This window comes from Delphinapterus leucas, chromosome X, assembly GCF_059928025.1.
Source record: "Delphinapterus leucas isolate spDelLeu-1000000601 "Yukka" chromosome X, BTC_Dleu_Yukka2, whole genome shotgun sequence".
Taxonomy (NCBI): Eukaryota; Metazoa; Chordata; class Mammalia; order Artiodactyla; family Monodontidae; genus Delphinapterus; species Delphinapterus leucas.
In genome coordinates this window covers 45,963,008-45,982,281 of record NC_143150.1, presented here as the reverse complement: position 1 = coordinate 45,982,281, position 19,274 = coordinate 45,963,008, and the positions used below count along the sequence as shown (strand labels likewise).

General features: G+C 37.0%; 1 protein-coding gene across 1 annotated transcript in view; it reads right to left on the bottom strand.

Moving 5' to 3' along the window:
* Positions 1 to 18,212, bottom strand: part of SYTL4 (synaptotagmin like 4) — a 44,897-nt gene extending 26,685 nt beyond the window's left edge. Inside the window, exons 1-4 of the mRNA XM_022580778.2 lie at positions 14,205 to 18,212; positions 13,741 to 13,956; positions 13,489 to 13,598; positions 13,156 to 13,258 (exon numbers count right to left, since the gene is read on the bottom strand). Coding sequence (XP_022436486.2) covers positions 13,156 to 13,258; positions 13,489 to 13,598; positions 13,741 to 13,956; positions 14,205 to 14,314 — 539 coding nt within the window. The 5' untranslated portion in view covers positions 14,315 to 18,212. The remainder of the gene's footprint in view (positions 1 to 13,155; positions 13,259 to 13,488; positions 13,599 to 13,740; positions 13,957 to 14,204) is intronic.
* Positions 18,213 to 19,274: the final 1,062 nt, after the last annotated feature.

Here is a 19,274-nt window from a genome sequence, read left to right as displayed (position 1 = left end):
AGAAGAAGAGAAAAAGAAAGGGACTGGGAAAATAACTGAACAGATTATAGATGAAAACGTCCTTAATACGGGAAAGGAAATAGTCAATCAAGTCCAGGAAGCGCAGAGAGTCCCATACAGGAAAAATCCAAGGAACAAGCCAAGACACATTAATCAAACTATCAAAAATTAAATACAAAGAAAAAATATTAAAAGCAGCAAGGGGAAAACAACAAATAACATACAAGGGAATCCCCATAAGATTAACAGCTAATCTTTCACCAGAAAATCTTCAAACCAGAAGACAGTGGCAGGACATATTTAAAGTGATGAAAGAGAAAAACCTACAACCAACATTACTCTACCCAGCAAGGATCTCATTCAGATTCAATGGAGAAATTCAAACCTTTAGAGACAAGCAAAAGCTAAGAGAATTCAGCACCACCAAACCGGCTTTACAACAAATGCTAAAGGAACTTGTTTAGGCAGGAAACACAAGAGAAGGTAAAGACCTACAATAACAAACCCAAAATAATTAAGAAAATGGTAGTAGGAACATACATATCGATAACTACCTTAAATGTAAATGGATTAAATGCTCCAACCAAAGGACACAGCCTGGCTGAATGGATATAAAAACAAGACCCATATACATGCTGTCTACAAAAGACCCACTTCAGACCTAGGGACTCATACAGACTGACAGTGAGGGGATAGAAAAAGATATTCCATGCAAATGGAAATCAAATTAAAGCTGGAGTAGCAAGTCTCATATTAGACAAAATAGACTTTAAAATAAAGACTATTACAAGAGACAAAGAAAGATACTACATAGTGATCAAGGGATAAATCCAAGAAGAAGATATAAAATTGTAAATATTTATGCACTCAACATAGGATCACCTCAATACATAAGCCAAATGCTAACAGCCATAAAAGGGGAAATCGACAGTAACACAATCATAGTAGGGGACTTTAACGCCCTACTTTCACCAATGGACAGATCATCCAAAATGAAAATAGGTAAGAAAGTACAAGCTTTAAATGATGCACTAAACAAGATGGACTTAATTGATATCTATAGGACATTCCATCCAAAAACAACAGAATACACTTCCTTCTCAAGTGCTCATGGAACATTCTCCTGGATAGATCAGATCTTGGGTCACAAAGCAAGCCTTGGTAAATTTAAGAAAATTGAAATTGTATCAAGTATCTTTTCCAACCACAACGCTATGAGACTAGATATAAATTACAGGAAAAAATCTGTAAAAAATACAAACACAGGGAGGCTAAACCATACACTACTAAATAACCAAGAGATCACTGAAGAAATCAAAGAGGAAATCAAATAATACCTAGCGACAAATGACAATGAAAACATGACGACCCTAAACCTATGTGATGCAGCAAAAGTAGTTGTAAGAGAGAAGTTTATAGCAATAAACTCCTACTTCAAGAAACAAGAAACATCTCAAATAAACAACCTAACCTTACACCTAAAGCAATTAGAGAGAGAAGAACAAAAAAACCCAAAGTTCGGCCATTAGCCAGGCTCTTCAAGAAAAAATGGGAGAAGACTCAAATAAACAGAATTAGAAATGAAAAAGGAGAAATAACAACGGACACTGCAGAAATACAAAGGATCATGAGAGATTACTACAAGCAACTATATCTCAATAAAATGAACAACCTGGAAGAAATGGACACATTCTTAGAAAAGCACAACCTGCTGAGACTGAACCAGGAAGAAATGGAAAATATAAACAGAACAATCACAGGCACTGAAATTGAAACAGTGATTTAAAATCTTCCAATAAACAAAAGCCCAGGACTAGACGGCTTCACAGGCGAAATCTATCAAACGTTTAGAGAAGAGCTAACACCTATCCTCCTCAAACTCTTCCAAAATATAGCAAAGGGAGAAACACTCCCAAACTCATTCTACGAGGCCACCATCACCCTGATACCAAAACCAGACAAGGATGTCACAAAGAAAGAAAACTACAGACCAATATCACTGATGAACATAGATGCAAAAATCCTCAACAAAATACTAGCAAACAGAATCCAACAGCACATTAAAAGGATCATACACCATGATCAAGTGGGGTTTATTGCAAGAATGCAAGGATTCTTCAACATACACAAATCAATCTATGTGATAAACCACATTAACAAACTGAAGGAGAAAAACCATATGATCATCTCAATAGATGCAGGAAAAGCTTTCAACAAAATTCAACACCCACTTATGATAAAAACCCTCCAGAAAGTAGGCATAGAGGGAACTTACCTGAACTTCATAAAGGCTACATATGACAAACCCACAGCCAACATCATCCTCAGTGGTGAAAAACTGAAACCATTTCCTCTAAGATCAGGAACAAGACAAGGTTGTCCACTCTCACCACTATTATTCAACATAGTTTCGGAAGTTTTAGCCACAGGAATCAGAGAAGAAAAAGAATGAAAAGGAGTCCAAATCAGAAAAGAAGAAGTAAAGCTGTCACTGTTTGCAGATGATATGATAGTATACATGGAATCCTGAAGATGCTACCAGAAAACTACTAGAGCTAATCAATGAATTTGGTAAAGTAGCAGGATACAAAATTAATGCACATAAATCTCTTGCATTCCTATACACTAATGATAAATAATCTGATAGAGAAATTAAGGAAACACTCCCATTTACCACTGCAACAAAAAGAATAAAATGCCTAGGAATAAACCTACCTAAGGAGACAAAAGATCTGTATGCAGAAAACTATTAAGACACTGATGAAAGAAATTAAAGATGACACAAACAGATGGGGTGATATACCATGTTCTTGGACTGGAAGAATCAACATTGTGAAAATGAGTATACTACCCAAACTAATCTAAAGATTCAATGAAATCCCTATAAAACTACCAATGGCATTTTTCATAGAACTAGAACAAGAGTTTTCACAATTTGTATAGAAACACAAAAGACCGCGAATAGCCAAAGCAATCTTGAGAAAGAAAAATGGAGCTGGAGGAATCAGGCTCCCTGACTTCATACTATACCACAAAGCTACAGTAATCAAGACAGTATGGTACTGGCACAAAGACCGAAATATAGATCGATGGAACAGGATAGAAAGCCCAGAGATAAACCCACGCACATATGGTCACCTTATCTTTGATAAAGGAGGCAGGAATATACAATGGAGAAAAGACAGCCTCTTCAATAAGCGATGCTGGGAAAACTGGACAGCTACAAGTAAAAGAATGAAATTAGAACACTCCCTAACACCATACATAAAAATAAACTCAAAATCAATTAAAGACCGGGCTTCCCTAGTGGTGCAATGGTTGAGAGTCTGCCTGCCGATGCAGGTGACATAGGTTCGTGCCCAGGTCCGGGAAGATCCCACATGCCGTGGAGTGGCTGGGCCCATGAGCCGTGGCCACTGTGCCTGTGCGTCCGGAGCCTGTGCTCCGTAACGGGAGAGGCCACAATAGTGAGAGGCCCACGTACCGCAAAAAAAAAAAAAAAAAAAAAAAAATCAATTAAAGGCCTTAATGTAAGGCCAGACACTATGAAACTCTTAGAGGAAAACACAGGCAGAACACTCTATGACATAAATCACAGCAAGATCCTTTGTGACCCACTTCCTAGAGAAAAACAAACAAATGGGACCTAATGAAACTTAAAAGCTTTTGCACAGTAAAGGAAACCATAAACAAGGTGAAAAGGCAACCCTCAGAATGGGAGAAAATATTTGCAAATGAAGCAACTGACAAAGGATTAATCTCCAAAACTTACAAGTAGCTCATGCAACTCAATATCAAAAAAACAAACAACCCAACCCCAAAATGGGCAGAAGACCTAAATAGACATTTCTCCAAAGAAGATATACAGATTGCCAACATACCACATGAAAGAATACTCAACATCACTAATCATTAGAGAAATGCAAATCAAAACTACAATGAGGTATCACCTCACACCAGTCACAATGGCCATCATCAATCTATAAACAATAAATTCTGGAGAGGGTGTGGAGAAAAGGGAACTCTCTTGCACTGCTGGTAGGAATGTAAATTGATACAGCCACTATGGAGAACAGTGTGGAGGTTCCTTAAAAAACTAAAAATAGAAGTACCATATGACCCAGCAATCCCACTACTTGACATATACCCCAAGAAAACCATAATTCAAAAAGAGTCATGTATCACAATGTTCATTGCAATTCTATTTACAATAGCCAGGACATGGAAGTAACATAAGTGTCCATCGACAGATGAATGGATAAAGAAGATGTGGCACATATATACAATGGAATATTACTCAGCCATAAAAAGAAATGAAGTTGAGTTATTTGTAGTGAGGTGGATGGACCTAGAGTCTGTCATACAGAGTGAAGTAAGTCAGAAAGAGAAAAACAAATATCGTATGCTAACACATATATAGGGGATCTAAAAAAAAATGCTTCTGAAGATCCTAGGGGCAGGACAGGAATAAAGACACAGATGTAGAGAATGGACTTGAGGACACGGGGAGTGGGAAGGGTAAGCTGGGACAAAGTGATAGGGTGGCATGGACATATATACAGTACCAAATGTAAAACCAATAACTAGTGGGAAGCAGCTGCACAGCACAGGGAGATCAGCTCCGTGCTTTGTGACCACCTAGAGGGGTGGGATAGGGAGAGTGGGAGGGAGACGCAAGAGGAAGGAGATATCGGGATATATGTATATGTATAGCTGATTCACTTTGTTATAAAGCAGAAACTAACACACCATTGTAAAGCAATTATACTCCAATAAAGATGTTAAAAAAAAAACCTCCCTACAAACAAAAGTCTAGAACCAGATGGCTTCACAAGCGAATTCTAGCAAACACACAAAGAAGAACTTATACTGATTCTTCTCAAACTCTTCCAAAAGACTGAAGAGGAGGGATCACTCCCAAAGACATTCTGTGAAGCCACCATCACTCTGATACCAAAACCAGACAAAGATACCATGAAAAAAAGAAAATTATAGGCCAATACCTTTGATGAGTATAGATGCAAAACTTCTCAACAAAATACTAGCAAACCAAATCCAACTATACATTAAAAAATATCATACACCACGACCAGTGGGATTCATCCCAAGTTCACAAGGATGGTTCAACATACGCAAAACAATCAATTTAATACACCGCATAAACAAAAGAAAAGTCAAAAACCACATGATCCTCTCAGTAGATGCAGAAAAAGCCAAAATTCAACATCCATTGATGATAAAAACTCTTACCAAAATGGGTATAGAGGGAACATATCTCAACATAATGAAAGCCATTTATGACAATCCCACAGCCATTGTAATAGTCAATGGTGAGAAGCTGAAAGCCTTCGTGCTCAACTCTGGAACAAGACAAGTATGCCCACTCTCACCTCCTCTATTCAACATAGTATTGGAAGTCCTAGCCACAGACAAGAAAAAGAGATAAAAGGTATCCATATTGGAAGGGAAGAGGAAAAATTGACACTATATGCAGATGACATGATACTATACATAGAAAACCCTAAGGACTCCACACAAAAACTATTAGATCTAATAAATGAGTTCAGCAAAGTAGCAGGATACAAGATTGACACCCAGAATCAATTGCATCTTTACAATGACAATGAAATATCAGAAAGAGAATGTAAAAAAAAAATACCTTCTAGAATTGCACCAAAATAAAATACCTACGAATAAACCTGACCAAGGAAATGAAAGACTTATATGCTGAGAACTATAAAACATTAATAAAGGAAATTAAAGAGGATTCAAAGAAATAGAAAGATACCCCATGCTCTTGGATTGGAAGATTTAATATTCTTGAAATGGCAATACTACCCAAAGCAATCTACAGATTTAATGCAATCCCTATCAAATTACCCATGACATTTTTCACAGAACTAGAACAAATAATCCAAAAATTTACATGGAACCATAAAAGGCCCAGAAGTGCCAAAGTAATTCTGAGGGAAAAGAAACACCTGTCTGCAGGTGACATAACTCTCACAGACTTCATAAAACACTACAAAGCTACAGTAATCAAAACAGTGTGGTATTGGTACAAAAAGAGACATATGGATCAATGGAACAGAATAGACAGCCAAGAAATAAACCTACACACCTACAGTCAGTCTTTGACAAAAGAGGCAAGAATCTAAAATAGTAAAAAGACAGTCTCTTTAGCAAGTCGTGCTGGGAAAGTTGGACAGCTGCATATAAATCAATGACATTAGAACACACCTTCACACCATGCACAAAAATAAACTCAAAATGGTTTAAAGACTTAAATATAAGACATGACACCATAAAACTAGAAGAGAACCTAAGCAAAACATTCTCAGACATAAACTGTAGTAATATTTTCTTAGGTCAGTCTCCCAAGGCAATAGACATAAAAACAAAAATAAACAAATGGGACCTAATCAAACTTACAAGCTTTTGCACAGCAAATGAAACTATAAACAAAACAAAAAGACAACCTACAGAATGGGAGAAAATATTTGCAAATGATGCAACCAGCAAGGGCTTAATCTCCAAAATATACAAACAGCTCATACAACTCAACAACAAAAAAACAAACCACCCAATTGAAAAATGGGCAGAAGACTTTAACAGACATTTCTCCAAAGAAGACATGCAGATGGCCAACAGGCACATGAAAAGATGCTCAACATCACTGATTAGAGAAATGCAAATCAAAACTATAATGAGGTACCACCTCATACTGGCCATCATCAAAAAGTCTACAAGTAACAAATGATGGAGAGGGTGTGGAGAAAAGGGAATCCTCCTACACTGTTGGTGGGAATGTAAATTGGTGCAGCCACTATGCAAAACAGTATGGATGTTCCTCAGAAAACTACAAGTAGAGTTACCATATGATCTAGCAATCCCACTCCTGGGCATATACCCGGACAAAACTATAATTCAAAAAGATACATGCAACCCTGTGTTCAAAGCAGCACTATTCACAATAACCAAGACATAGAAACAACCTAAATGTCCATCGACAGATGAATGGATAAAGAAGATATGGTACACACATACAATGGAATACTACTCAGCCACAAAAAAGAATGAAATAATGCCATTTGCAGCAACATAGATGCAACTAGAGATTATCTTGCTAAGTGAAGTCAGAAAGAGAAAGCCAAATACCATACGATACCACTTATATGTGCAATCTAAACTATGGTACAAATGAACCTAGCTACAAAACAGAAATAGACTCACAGACATAGAGAACAGACTTGTGGTTGCCAAGGGGGATAGGAGGAGGGAGAGGGATGGACAGGGAGTTTGGGGTTAATAGATGCAAACTATTACTTTTAGAATGGATAACAACAAGGTCCTACTGTATAGCACAGGGAACTATATCCAATCTCCTGGGATAATTCATAACGGAAAAAATATTTGAAAAGAATGTATATATTGCATAACTGAGTCACTTTGCTGTACAGCAGAAATAAGCACAAGACTGTAAATTGACTATACTTCAATAAAAAATTTAAATTAACAAAAACTGTTATAGTCAGTCTTTATAATTTTAGCCATTCTAGTGGGTACACAGTAGCATCGTATGATTTTAATTTGCATTTCCCTAATGACTAATGATGTTGAGCATCTTTTCATGTGTTTATTTGATATCTGTATATTATCTTTGGTAAAATGTTCAAATCTTTTGCCCATTTTCCATATTATCTGTATTCTTGAGTTTTTTAAATTCTGTCTCATTTTTTCACTTAACATGTATACAGTACGATCCTTTTGTAAAAAGAAATTAAAACTTGAAAAATCCAACCCATATTTGTACATTTAGGCAGTCTGGTAGTCCATATATCAAAATTATTAATGACTGGTAACAAGAACTGTCTGGGGCAGAGGAAGTGAGGTTACTGGGGACTCATTTGATATACTTCTATATTGCTTTTCATCAATCATATAAAACCTGATAAAGTCATTTCTCTTTGGCCAAGAGAAAGTTAGGGGAAAAAAACACAAATAAAAAGTCAAAAATTCACCAGCAGCAGCCAAATGAGGAAAGGAATAAAGCCTCAAGTCATAAAGTTGAAAAAGTCATGGCTAAGAAAACAGAAGAAAGATCTAGCTCAGCAAAACTTCCAATGTGGAGATGTACAGATTAAGTGAGCAGGCAGTCCTGGGGTAAGACAAGGAAAACAAAAATCCTCAAGATTTGCAGCCCCAGGTATCACTGGGAGACCCCAACAGAGGCAGACAAGCCTGCTGGGGGACATCATCTTTCAGGGTCACTGGTATGAACTAGAGGATGCATCCAGAGCTGGACTGAGTGAGCCCAGACATTTAAGAGACTTTCAGGAGACTGAAACCCAGGATCCTCAAGTTGTCTTTTGCCCCTCCCGTCGGGTTACAGAAAAGAAGTATATAGAAAGCAATTTCTTTTTTTCCCAAGTATTGTATTTTATTTTATTTACTTTTTATTGAAGTATAGTTGATTTACAATGTTTCAGGTGTATAGCAAAGTGATTCACAGTTATATGCATATATATATATATATATATATATTCTTTTTCAGATTTTTTTCCATTATGGGTTATTACAAGATATTGAATATAGTTCCCTGTGCTATACAGTAGGTCCTTGTTGTTTATCTGTTTTATATATAGTAGTGTATATCTGCTAATCCCAAATTCCCAGTTTATCCCTCCCTACCCCTTTCCCCTTTGGTAACCATAAATTTGTTTTCTATGTCTGTAAGTCTATTTCTGTTTTGTAAATAAGTTTATTTGTATCATATTCTAGATTCCACATATAAGTGATATCATATGGTATTTGTCTTTCTCTGTCTGACTTACTTCACTTAGTATGATAATCTTTAAGTCCATCCATGTTGCTCCAAATGGCATTCTCTTTCTTTTTATGGCTGAGTAGTATTCCATTGTATATATGTACCACATCTTCTTTGTCCATTCATCTGTTGATGGACACTTAAATTGTTTCCATGTCTTGACTATAGTGCTGCTATGAACCTCGGGGTGCGTGTATCTTTTCGAATTAGAGTTTTTGTCTTTTCTATATATATGCCCAGGAGTGGGATTGTTGGATCATATGGCAACTCCATTTTTAGTTTTTTAAGGAACCTCCATACTATTTTGCATAGTGGCTGCACCAATTTACATTCCCACCAACAGTGTAGGAGGGTTCTCTTTGGTCCACACCCTCTCCAGCATTTATCATTTGTAGACTTTTTGATGATGGCCATTCTGACCAGTGTGAGGTGGTACCGTATTATCATTTTGATTTGTTTTTTTCTAGTAATTAGCAATGTTGAGCATCTTTTCATGTGCCTGTTGGCCATCTGTATGTCTTCTTTGGAGAAATGTCTATTAAAAGTCTTCTGCCCATTTTTTGTTTGGGTTGTTTGGTTTTTTGATATTGAGTTGTATGAGCTGTTTGTTTAGTTTGGAAATTAATCCCTTGTCAGTCACATCATTTGCAAATATTTTCTCCCATTTTGTAGGTTGTCTTTTCATTTTGTTTATGATTTCCTTTGCTGTGCAAAAGCTTTCAAGTTTAAGTAGGTCCCATCTGTTTATTTTTGCTTTTGTTTCCATTACTCTAGGAGACAGGTCCAAAAAAATACTGCTGCGATTTACATCAAAGAGTGTCCTGCCTATGTCTTCCTCTAGGAGTTTTATAGTATCTGGTCTTATAGTTAGGTCTTTAATCCATTTTGAGTTTATTTTTGTATATGGTGTTAGAGAATGTTCTAATTTCACTCTTTTACATGTAACTGTCCAGTTTTCCCCACACCACTGACTGAAGAGACTGTCTTTTCTCCATTGTATATTCTTGACTCTTTTGTCATAGATTAATTGACCATAAGTGTGTGGGTTTATTTCTGGGCTTTCTATCCTGTTCCACTGATCTATGTGTCTGTTTTTGTGCTGGTACCATACTATTTTGATTACTGTAGCTGTGTAGTATAGTCTGAAGTCAGGGCACTTGATTCCTCCAGCTCCATTCATCTTTCTCAAGATTGTTTTGGCTACTCAGGGTCTTTTGTGTTTCCATACAAATTTTAAAATTTCTTGTTCCAGTTCTATGAAAAATACCGTTGGTAATTTGATAGGGACTGCACTGAATCTGTAGATTGCCTTGGGTAGTATGGTTATTTTAACAATATTGATTCTTCCAATTGAAGAACATAGTATGTTTGTGTGGTCTTTAATTTCTTTCATCAGCGTCTTATAGTTTTTGGAGTACAGGTATTTTGTAGAAAGTAACTTCTATCCTTAAACTAAAGTATAATTGAGTGTGGAGAAGAGATAAATTGTGTCAAGTTGAGATGAAAAGCCTGTCAAGAAGAATTCACACACTATATCAGAGCAAACAAAAAATACAGATAGAACCTCCCATGTTAAACATGAGTAGAATGAAAAGAAGTGGTCTAGAAGATACATAAATATGACATGGGGTGGGGAGAAATAGAAAGAACTTGCATGATGAACAAAGAACGAATTGTGGAGAAGAATATAATCATAGGAAAATAAGTAGTTTTGTGAATGCTTTAGACTTACACAGGAACTTAATAAGAATATAGATTTGATAAGGCACAAGAGCTCAATACAAGATGATGAAACAACAAAATTAGAGAAAAAGGAAAACTGAGAGCAAAGAATAAATTAAAATGTAAATACGATCATTCATTCAAATCAGTAAATTAGATACAGCAAAAAGAAAGAGGGGAGGGAAGAAGGGAGGAAATGGAAAAAAGAAAATGGCTGAAAATCAAAGTAATAGCACAGAAGAAAGGGTTGGGCTATTATGATTAATTGCTTTCACCTTTCTACTTTTCTTTTGCATTTGACAGTAAAAGGACAGAAATGGAAGATGAAGAAATCCAATGTCCCTGAAGTGGAGAGCTTAACTAGTGAAATAGAAAGAGTTCACAGGATACAATGCAGAAAAATTTTCCATCAATGAAGAAAGAATTCATCAAGGGTATACTGTGTATTAGGGAAAAATGAAACAGGATGATCACCATTGAGATCTATCCTTGTTAAGTTACTAAACTTCAAGAAAAATAAAAGGAAATTTTCAGGCATATTCAGACACACATGTGTGCGTGCATGTATGTGTGCACGCACACACACCACACACACACACACACACACACACACACACACAGAGTGTGTTACCTACAAGGGAGAAAAAGAAAAGGCTAGCTGGCCTAAGACTCCTTCAGTTACATTCAGTGGCAGAAGACAATGGAGTAATGTCTACAATATTCTAAGGGAAAGAAAGTGTAACCCAAGAATATAATATCCAGCCAAGATATCATTCAAATTCATAAAGGGACTAGGCAGACATTCTTAACATGAAAGAGTGAAATGAATATAGCACCCACAAGCTATTCTTGAAGGAACTTCTCAATGATAAAATCCTGACAATCAAGAAATAAGTCAGGGCTTCCCTGGTGGCGCAGTGGTTGAGAGTCCACCTGCCGATGCAGGGGACACGGGTTCATGCCCCGGTCCAGGAAGATCCCACATGCCGCGGAGCGGCTAGGCCCGTGAGCCATGGCTGCTGAGCCTGCGCATCCGGAGCCTGTGCTCCGCAAAGGGAGAGGCCACAACAGTGAGAGGCCCGCGTACGGCAAAAAAAATAAATAAATAAAAATAAAAAGAAGTCAAAGTAAAGGATTCAGAAATATAGACGAACCATGGGCCAAAGCCTGGTTGTAAGCATAAGATCCTTTTAAATATGAACTAAAACTAAACAAACAGATAAAACAAGCAGATGGTTTATAATTGCATAACAGAATGTAAATGTTGTAAGCCCTGACAAAGTAAAAATAACTTGATTAATAAAAAGTGGGAGTAGAGGAAAGTGTTAGGAGGAAGTGTAAGCAAGCTAATCTCCTCCTCCTTTTTCATAGTAGAGTCCACTGATAATGTTTAATATTGAAAAAGGTAGATTTGCAAAATGACTAAATGATCATTTGACCCAGCAACTCCACGCCTAGGTATCTTTCTAAGAGAAATGAAAACATATGTCCACACAAAAACTCAACACAAATGTTCATAATAGCATTAGTCTAAAAAGTGGAAACAATCCAAATGTCCATCAACAGATGAATGGATAAACAAATGGGGGTATATACATATAATGGAATATTATTTGGCAATAAAAAGAAATGAAGTACTGATACATGCTTCAACATGGCTGAACCCTGAAAACATTATGTTAAGTAAGACAAGACAGTCACAAAGGACCACATATTGTATGATTCTATTTAAATAAAATGTCCAAAATAGGCAAATATATAGAAATTAAAAGTAGATCAGTGACTGTTTAGGGATGGGAAAGATATGGAGGTTGGGGAGTCACTGATAGCTAAAGGGTATAGGGTTTCTTTTTAATGTGACAAAAAGTTCTAAAATCAATTGAGGTGATGGTTGCACCGTTCTGTGTATATACTAAAAACCATTGCATTGTACACTATTAATAGGTGAATTATATGGTGTATGAATTATAGCTTGATAAGGCTGTTACCAAAAAGACACTACAAAAAAATGACTAACTGCTCAATGGTTTTCATATTTTTTCTTAAGCTTAAATGGATATTAATGACTAATATCTTTTATGGTAAAGAAACATTCATCTGAAGATTAGCAATTCCTGTATTTTATTTCAGTGTTTTATTCTGTCAAGTTCAAGTAAAATTAAACAAAGCTTTTAATTTAATATATTATGACCCAATATTATAAAGGCTTTCCAGTCTATCCATCCACCCATCCCTCTATCTACATATATGCACAAAAGATATCTGAAATAATTTTCACATAATATGAATACTGGGGTAGTAAGAATTTGGGTGATTTGTTGATTTCTTTATTGTTTCCTATACTGGTTAAATGTTTAATAATGAGTATGTGTTATCTGTATTTGTCTTCAAATTGTTCTTATAAAGCACAAAGTAAATATACCAAAATCTTAATGTTTATATGTGGGTTGCAGGATTAGGAAGTTTTTTTTTCCTTCCTTCTTTATTCTTTTCTGTACTTTCCAAAGTTGCCTACAATGAGCATCTATTATTTTACAAATAGAAGTAAAAAAATAAAAGAATTAAAGGAATGTGTAGCAGTTCTTTAAATGATTGCTGGTTCTTACCTGGGTTCCTTCTGTTGCTCCTGAATGATCTTTCTTCCTGGCCAGATATTGCCCATCTGTGACTGATGAAGGAGGGGCTGTCCCACTGTCTCTCTTTTATTCACTTCAAGACAAACAAAAGCATGGCAGAGGGGTGGTGATGAGGGGGGCAAGGGAAACACAGCATGCTTGCAGAAAGGATCAACACAATCTTCATGTTCCCTACAAACAGGCTGAGCTCATGGAGTGAAGACACCACCAATAAGAATACACTAAGATTCCACAGCAGAGGGTCTATCAGCCACAGCAGAGGGTCAAGCACCTCAAGGAACCATTTCCCGACAGGTCCGGTACCTGCAGGTTTGTGGCGCAGGGACATCCTGATTATCTCACTGCCGGTGCGGTAAGCAAAGCGATTCACTTTCTGGTCATAAAACCAGTCTCCAGTTGCCTTCTTCAGCTCTCTGCAAAAGAATAAAAGAAAATGACATATGGATTAAAAAAAAAATGCCCTTGACATTCAACCAACAAAGGATGAGGGGAGAAATTCTAACCACAACTGGGGCCCCATTTCTTCTCTCTACTCAGCCATAAGTTAACACTCACATTTCCTTGGCGCACACCTTGCATCTCCAAATACCATTGCTTTCCTGGATACGGCAGTCCCGACACACCAGGTGATTACAACCCCGACAAGTGTTGGTCTTGGGAGTCAAACGGCCCAGGCTCTCCTGGCACCGGGCACAGGTCCGATCACTATAGTGTTGGCTGCCCCTTTTGGCCCCTTTCCTTTTTATCTCCAGTAACTCATTCTTCAGTCGTCTGCCAAGACCAAAAAGAGAAACACAAGTGATTTGAAATCTGCATAGGCTGGATGGAGAGGGGTTGAGGGGTAGAGACAGTAAGACTATTTGGTTCTGTGGAAGCAACCTCAGAACCCAACCTGACCCACTGAGGAGTTGTAAACCTCATACACAAGTTCCTCTGAAAGTCAGATGAGAAGTATAAGGAAAAGTCCAGGTATCGTTGGTTAAAGGCCTGGGAGCCCATGGTTTTTCTGGGACTCTTACCTAATCCTTTTCTCATCTGCTTTTCGGAGCTCCTCATCTCGTTGTAGAACACTGAGGATCAAATCCCTTTCCACCTCAGACAGAAAAGAGAGGTCAAGTATCTCCGACATGACTTATTCTAGTTTTTCCTTCTACTCTTCTTTCTTCAAAGCTACCAGTCCAGGAGAGCTACCCCAGAGTTGCCTGAAATAAGATAAGAACTAATTTCGCACAGGTAATTTACTCCAGAAGAGGCCCACAGCCCTAGAGCCTTTCGGTGGGCTACCTCCCCCTTGAGCCAGGCTAGAGATAACATAGAAGTATGTGACCAATTTACCATTCCTACTCCCAGGTGAATCCTACCCTGAAAATGAAGAGGCTTTGATTTTTCAAGAAGAAACACTTATTCATGACTCTGCCAAAGGGTTGGGTCTTTCAACATAAGTCTGGAAAGAGCACAGAACAGCTGAGTCAAATTCCCCCTCCACCAAAGTGTATCCTCAATCATCCAATTTTCAATTTTTTTAATGTTCTCAAGTAACAAGTCTATTAAGCCAAATAATCAGACAGCTGGTCTCTGTAGTGGAGAAAACCACACAGGGACCTCTGCCAGTTGAAACCCATTTCCCCTTTCCTGACCAGCATTTATGCTCCCAGGATGCAGTCAGCTTTCTGCTACACTTCAAAACTGCTGTCACCTACTCTATCTCCCAAAGTCCTTATTGCTAACACTACCCAAGAATATCTTCACCTATTTCACGCACATTTGTTGAGAACTCAATCACAGGTATTGGGCAACATGCTGGGGATACAGAGATGAGTAAGGCACAGTTCTTGTCTTTAAGAAGGTCACAGAGTAGTAGGGGGAGACAGATACATAGCACAGTGTACTAAGTGCTATTAAAGGGATAACAACTTGTTATGGGAACTTACAGAAGGGAGTAACTACTTCTATCTTGCCTAGAGAGGGAAGAGAGAGAACTATACATGTGGAAGGTTTTACAAAGCAGGTGGATTTTACCTTATAGAACAGAGTATATGTTTGTTGGTTGGGGAGAATGGTAGGAAATACAGGTTGGAACCAGGTTATGTAGCTCTCGAATACTCTTAAAAATTAAGAATTTTAAAACTGATGACATAGACAATAGAAATCCATTGAGCATCTTTGTTGTTGCTTTGTTTTTGATATTGGGAAATGACATACTCAAATTTGTTTTACAAAGATCGCTCCAGCTATAGTATGGAAGACTGATTCAAAAGACAAATTGAAGTACAGTTAGTAACACACTGTAAAATATGCATACTCCTTAGGCAAGCAATACCACATCTAAGAACCTACCCAATAGAAATATTCACATAAATGTGTATGCAAGGTATACGTACAAAAGAGTTACTGCAATATTATTTGTAAGAGCAAAAAGAAGTTCTTTAACAGAGAAATCATTAAACAAAACAATACTTCCATATGATGGCATACTATGTATCCATTTTAAAAATGTGGTAGATCTGTATGAAAATATGTTCCTGAGTGGGAAAAAAAGTCATTTCAGGACTGCACTTGAATGATCTCTTTGGTAAAGTATTTATCTATACATTTGTATATGCAAAGAAAAAGGTCTAGAACAAAACCTATTATTATTGGTTTCTCTTGGGAAGCAGAACTGCAAGGGGGCAACTTTTACTTTTTACTTTACATAGTTCTGATTTTTTTTTTACAAACATGTCTTACTTTTAAATTTCAAAAAAGATAAAAGTTCAAAGGAGACAGGGGGATTATTATAATAATCCAGACAAAAAGACAATCTAGGTTTACTTAACTATGCTTCTAACCAATTAGGCAAAGTCACTGTATTTCTGTCATCCTCTGGTTTCTCATCTACGAAATGACCTACCTCTCAAGCTTGTCAAGAAAATTAAATAATGTGTGTTAAAGGTCCCATCACAATGTTTGGAACACACGTTTGGAGTACACGTACTCACTGAATCTGCTGCAGGGCAGGCCTAAACCAGAACAGGAAGACAAAAGAACACAGAATAGGTTTGAGAAGTAGAACTGACAGAATGGAGTGACTGATTGAGTGGAGAGGATGAAGAAGGTGAAGGCAAAGATGCCTACTGTGTATGTCAAGGTTAAACAACTGACTAGTAACAGTCCTGACAGTGATAAGGGCTGTAAGAGAAGAAACAGGTGTGGAAATAAGGCAAGAAGTTTCATTTCAGTCATATTGAGTTTGTGCTGCATACTGGATATCCAGATAATTAGGTTCTGGAAGTAATTGGAGGCATAAAACTGTACCTCAGGAAGAAAGACTGCATCTGAAAATATAGATTTGGTTGTCATGAGAGTCAAACAGCCCAGGATGGACAGAGCATGAGAAATGAAATGAGGATCATACTTACCTTCTCTGCTCTCCCTTGAAACTACACAACAAGCACTTGTCACTTTTTAAAACTAATTACTGACAATACAATAGAGAGTATAAACAACACAGCAAAGTGACACAGGTTCCAGAAATCTCAATATTTTCTTGACTTCACTATTTCTTGGTCTTTATTGAACTATAAGATGCTAAGCCTCTTTCATAGGCCCTTTCTTAGGTAGTCTTGAGGAAATATTCTTAATTCTTATCCCTGAGGAGAATATATACTCTCCATGAGAACAAGGACTTTTTCAATATTCTTCTATGTATCTGGCCCAGCACTTAACACTGTATTTGGCACATTGTGTTGCATATGCCACCACTACTGTTGATCATCGTCACTGTCATCATCACCCCAACAGTTCCGTTTACTGAGAATTTATTACATGCCAGGCAACAAGTACTTTACATATATTAACTAATTTAATCCTCACAACAACCCCAAGAATGAGTACTATTATTATCCACATTTTATAGATGAGGACTCAGGAGAGGTTAGGTTAACTTGCCCAAGAATAAACAGAAAGTAATTGCAGTTGCTGGGATTCAAGCCCAAGCAATCAGATTCTAGAGCTAGTGCTCTATTGGCTCTGTCCAGGCAGGATCACGGCCAAAGCAATTATAAAATAAGCAATTATAAAATATTGAACAGAGCAATCAAAAGCATTGTGGAAATGAATTCCCATATGTGTGATTATGGCTGAAGAACTGGCAAAAATTCAGCGGCTCCTAGATAAAATAGGTATCACCAATTGCCTGTCATTTAAAGACCAAGAATGGCACAGGCATACTGGAAATGAGAGCAAAACCAGATTTATTAGAAAATTGATGTTTGTGGAAAGGCAGCAGAGTTCTGTGATGAGACAAGCACATTGGCACAATAATGAGACCAAGTAATAGTAAAAGCCAAGGAAGTAACAGCATCATTGAGGAAACAAAGACAGCACCATAACAAAATGGAACTGCTAATACTGTACATCTTCCCTTTATTTTTCACTCATGGACTTGACCAACCAGAATTGCCCCCCTCTGGAATCTTAAATTCAAGAATCCCTACTTTTCAATTACAGCTTACTCCCACTACACCTGTTCTTCAACCTCATCAAGACCACAGTCTCTTGAGCCCACCCTCCATTTTCTCTTGGTCTGCTTGCCTCCTGTTGATCTATCTTCCTTCCCTACCCATCCTGGACTCCAGATGGCTCAACATTTGAACCACTCTCACCAATATCTTCCATATTCATGCACCTTCATCTCTCTGCAGCAACTGTCCATCAAAATTCCAAACCTGCACCAATGCTATAGTAGTCTGCCTTTTCTGCTCCTATACCCAGGTCCTACGTAATTCCTGGTCTACAATCTCAGCTGGACCCTCACTGTCACCCATAAGTCTTTTTACATGCCTTTAGTTCAGTTCCCTTACCTAGTCCTTTCAGGTTCTATTTTAAGCCTTCATTCATCTCACATCCCCACTTCCCTTTCCCCTAGTTCCCATCAGACATCCTTGTTTCACCCTTGTAAAAAAAAAACAAAAACGTTTTTAGAATCCATCAGCCATGACCTCCATCAGCTCCCTGCCTCCTCTCCCCCATCACTTGCCAATGTGACTCCTTTTAGAAAAGCCACATCCCATCCCCAACCCCACCTTGGACCACAGGTTGCTATTTCCAATGTTAACCCTGTTACTAGCCAGCTCACTTGAGATGCAATCTTGCAGAGTCAGTAGTGGGGAAAATAAAACAGAATAAGAAAAAAAATTTTAAAGGCAAGGAGAAAAAGCATAGAAAAACTGAAACAAATAGAAAGCAAAACATAAGATGGTAAAAACAAGCTCCAACATCTCAACAAACAAAAAATATATGAGTAAAACTCATCCTTTTAAATATAGAGGTTAACAGACTATATAAAATTTAAGAATCCAGGTATGTGCCATTTCATGAGGGACACATCTATAACATAAAGATCAGGAAGGACTGAAAGTAAAAAAGATGGAAAAAATATACCAGATAAATGTAAACCTAAATAAAGTTGAGGTAGTTATATTAATATCTAAAAAATAAAACTTCAAAATAATAAAAGCATTATATAAAAGATAAGACCACTACATAGAGTAAAAAAACCTAGTATGTTTTATTAATAGGCACTAATAAAACACCTCCAAATATATAAAGGAAGATTATGTACAACTAGAGAGAGAAATTGAAAAATGGACCATCAAAATGGGAGATTATATAAAATAAGCTACAAGGATACAACACAGGGAATATAGCTAATATTTCACAATAACTATAAATGTAACCTTTAATAATTGTGAATCATTATAGTGTACACCTGTAACTTACATAATATTGTACATTAACTATACTTCAATTAAAAAAGGAAAAAAAATGATGTAATCTATGTAAATTATCTAGCACTATACCGATAATTGTAGTCAACAAATAGTCTAGAATTTGTTAAAAAAAAAGGGGGGGAGATTAACATACTTCTTTCAATTATTAATAGTAAAAGCAAAAAAAAAAGTACAAGCAGATAAAATATTACTAAGTATGTAGACAAGTTGAACAAAATAAGCTTGATTTAATGGCCATATGTAGAATTCTATATCCAATTGGAAATCATATTCTTTTTAAGCACATATGGAACATTTACCAACCCCCCACCACCAAAT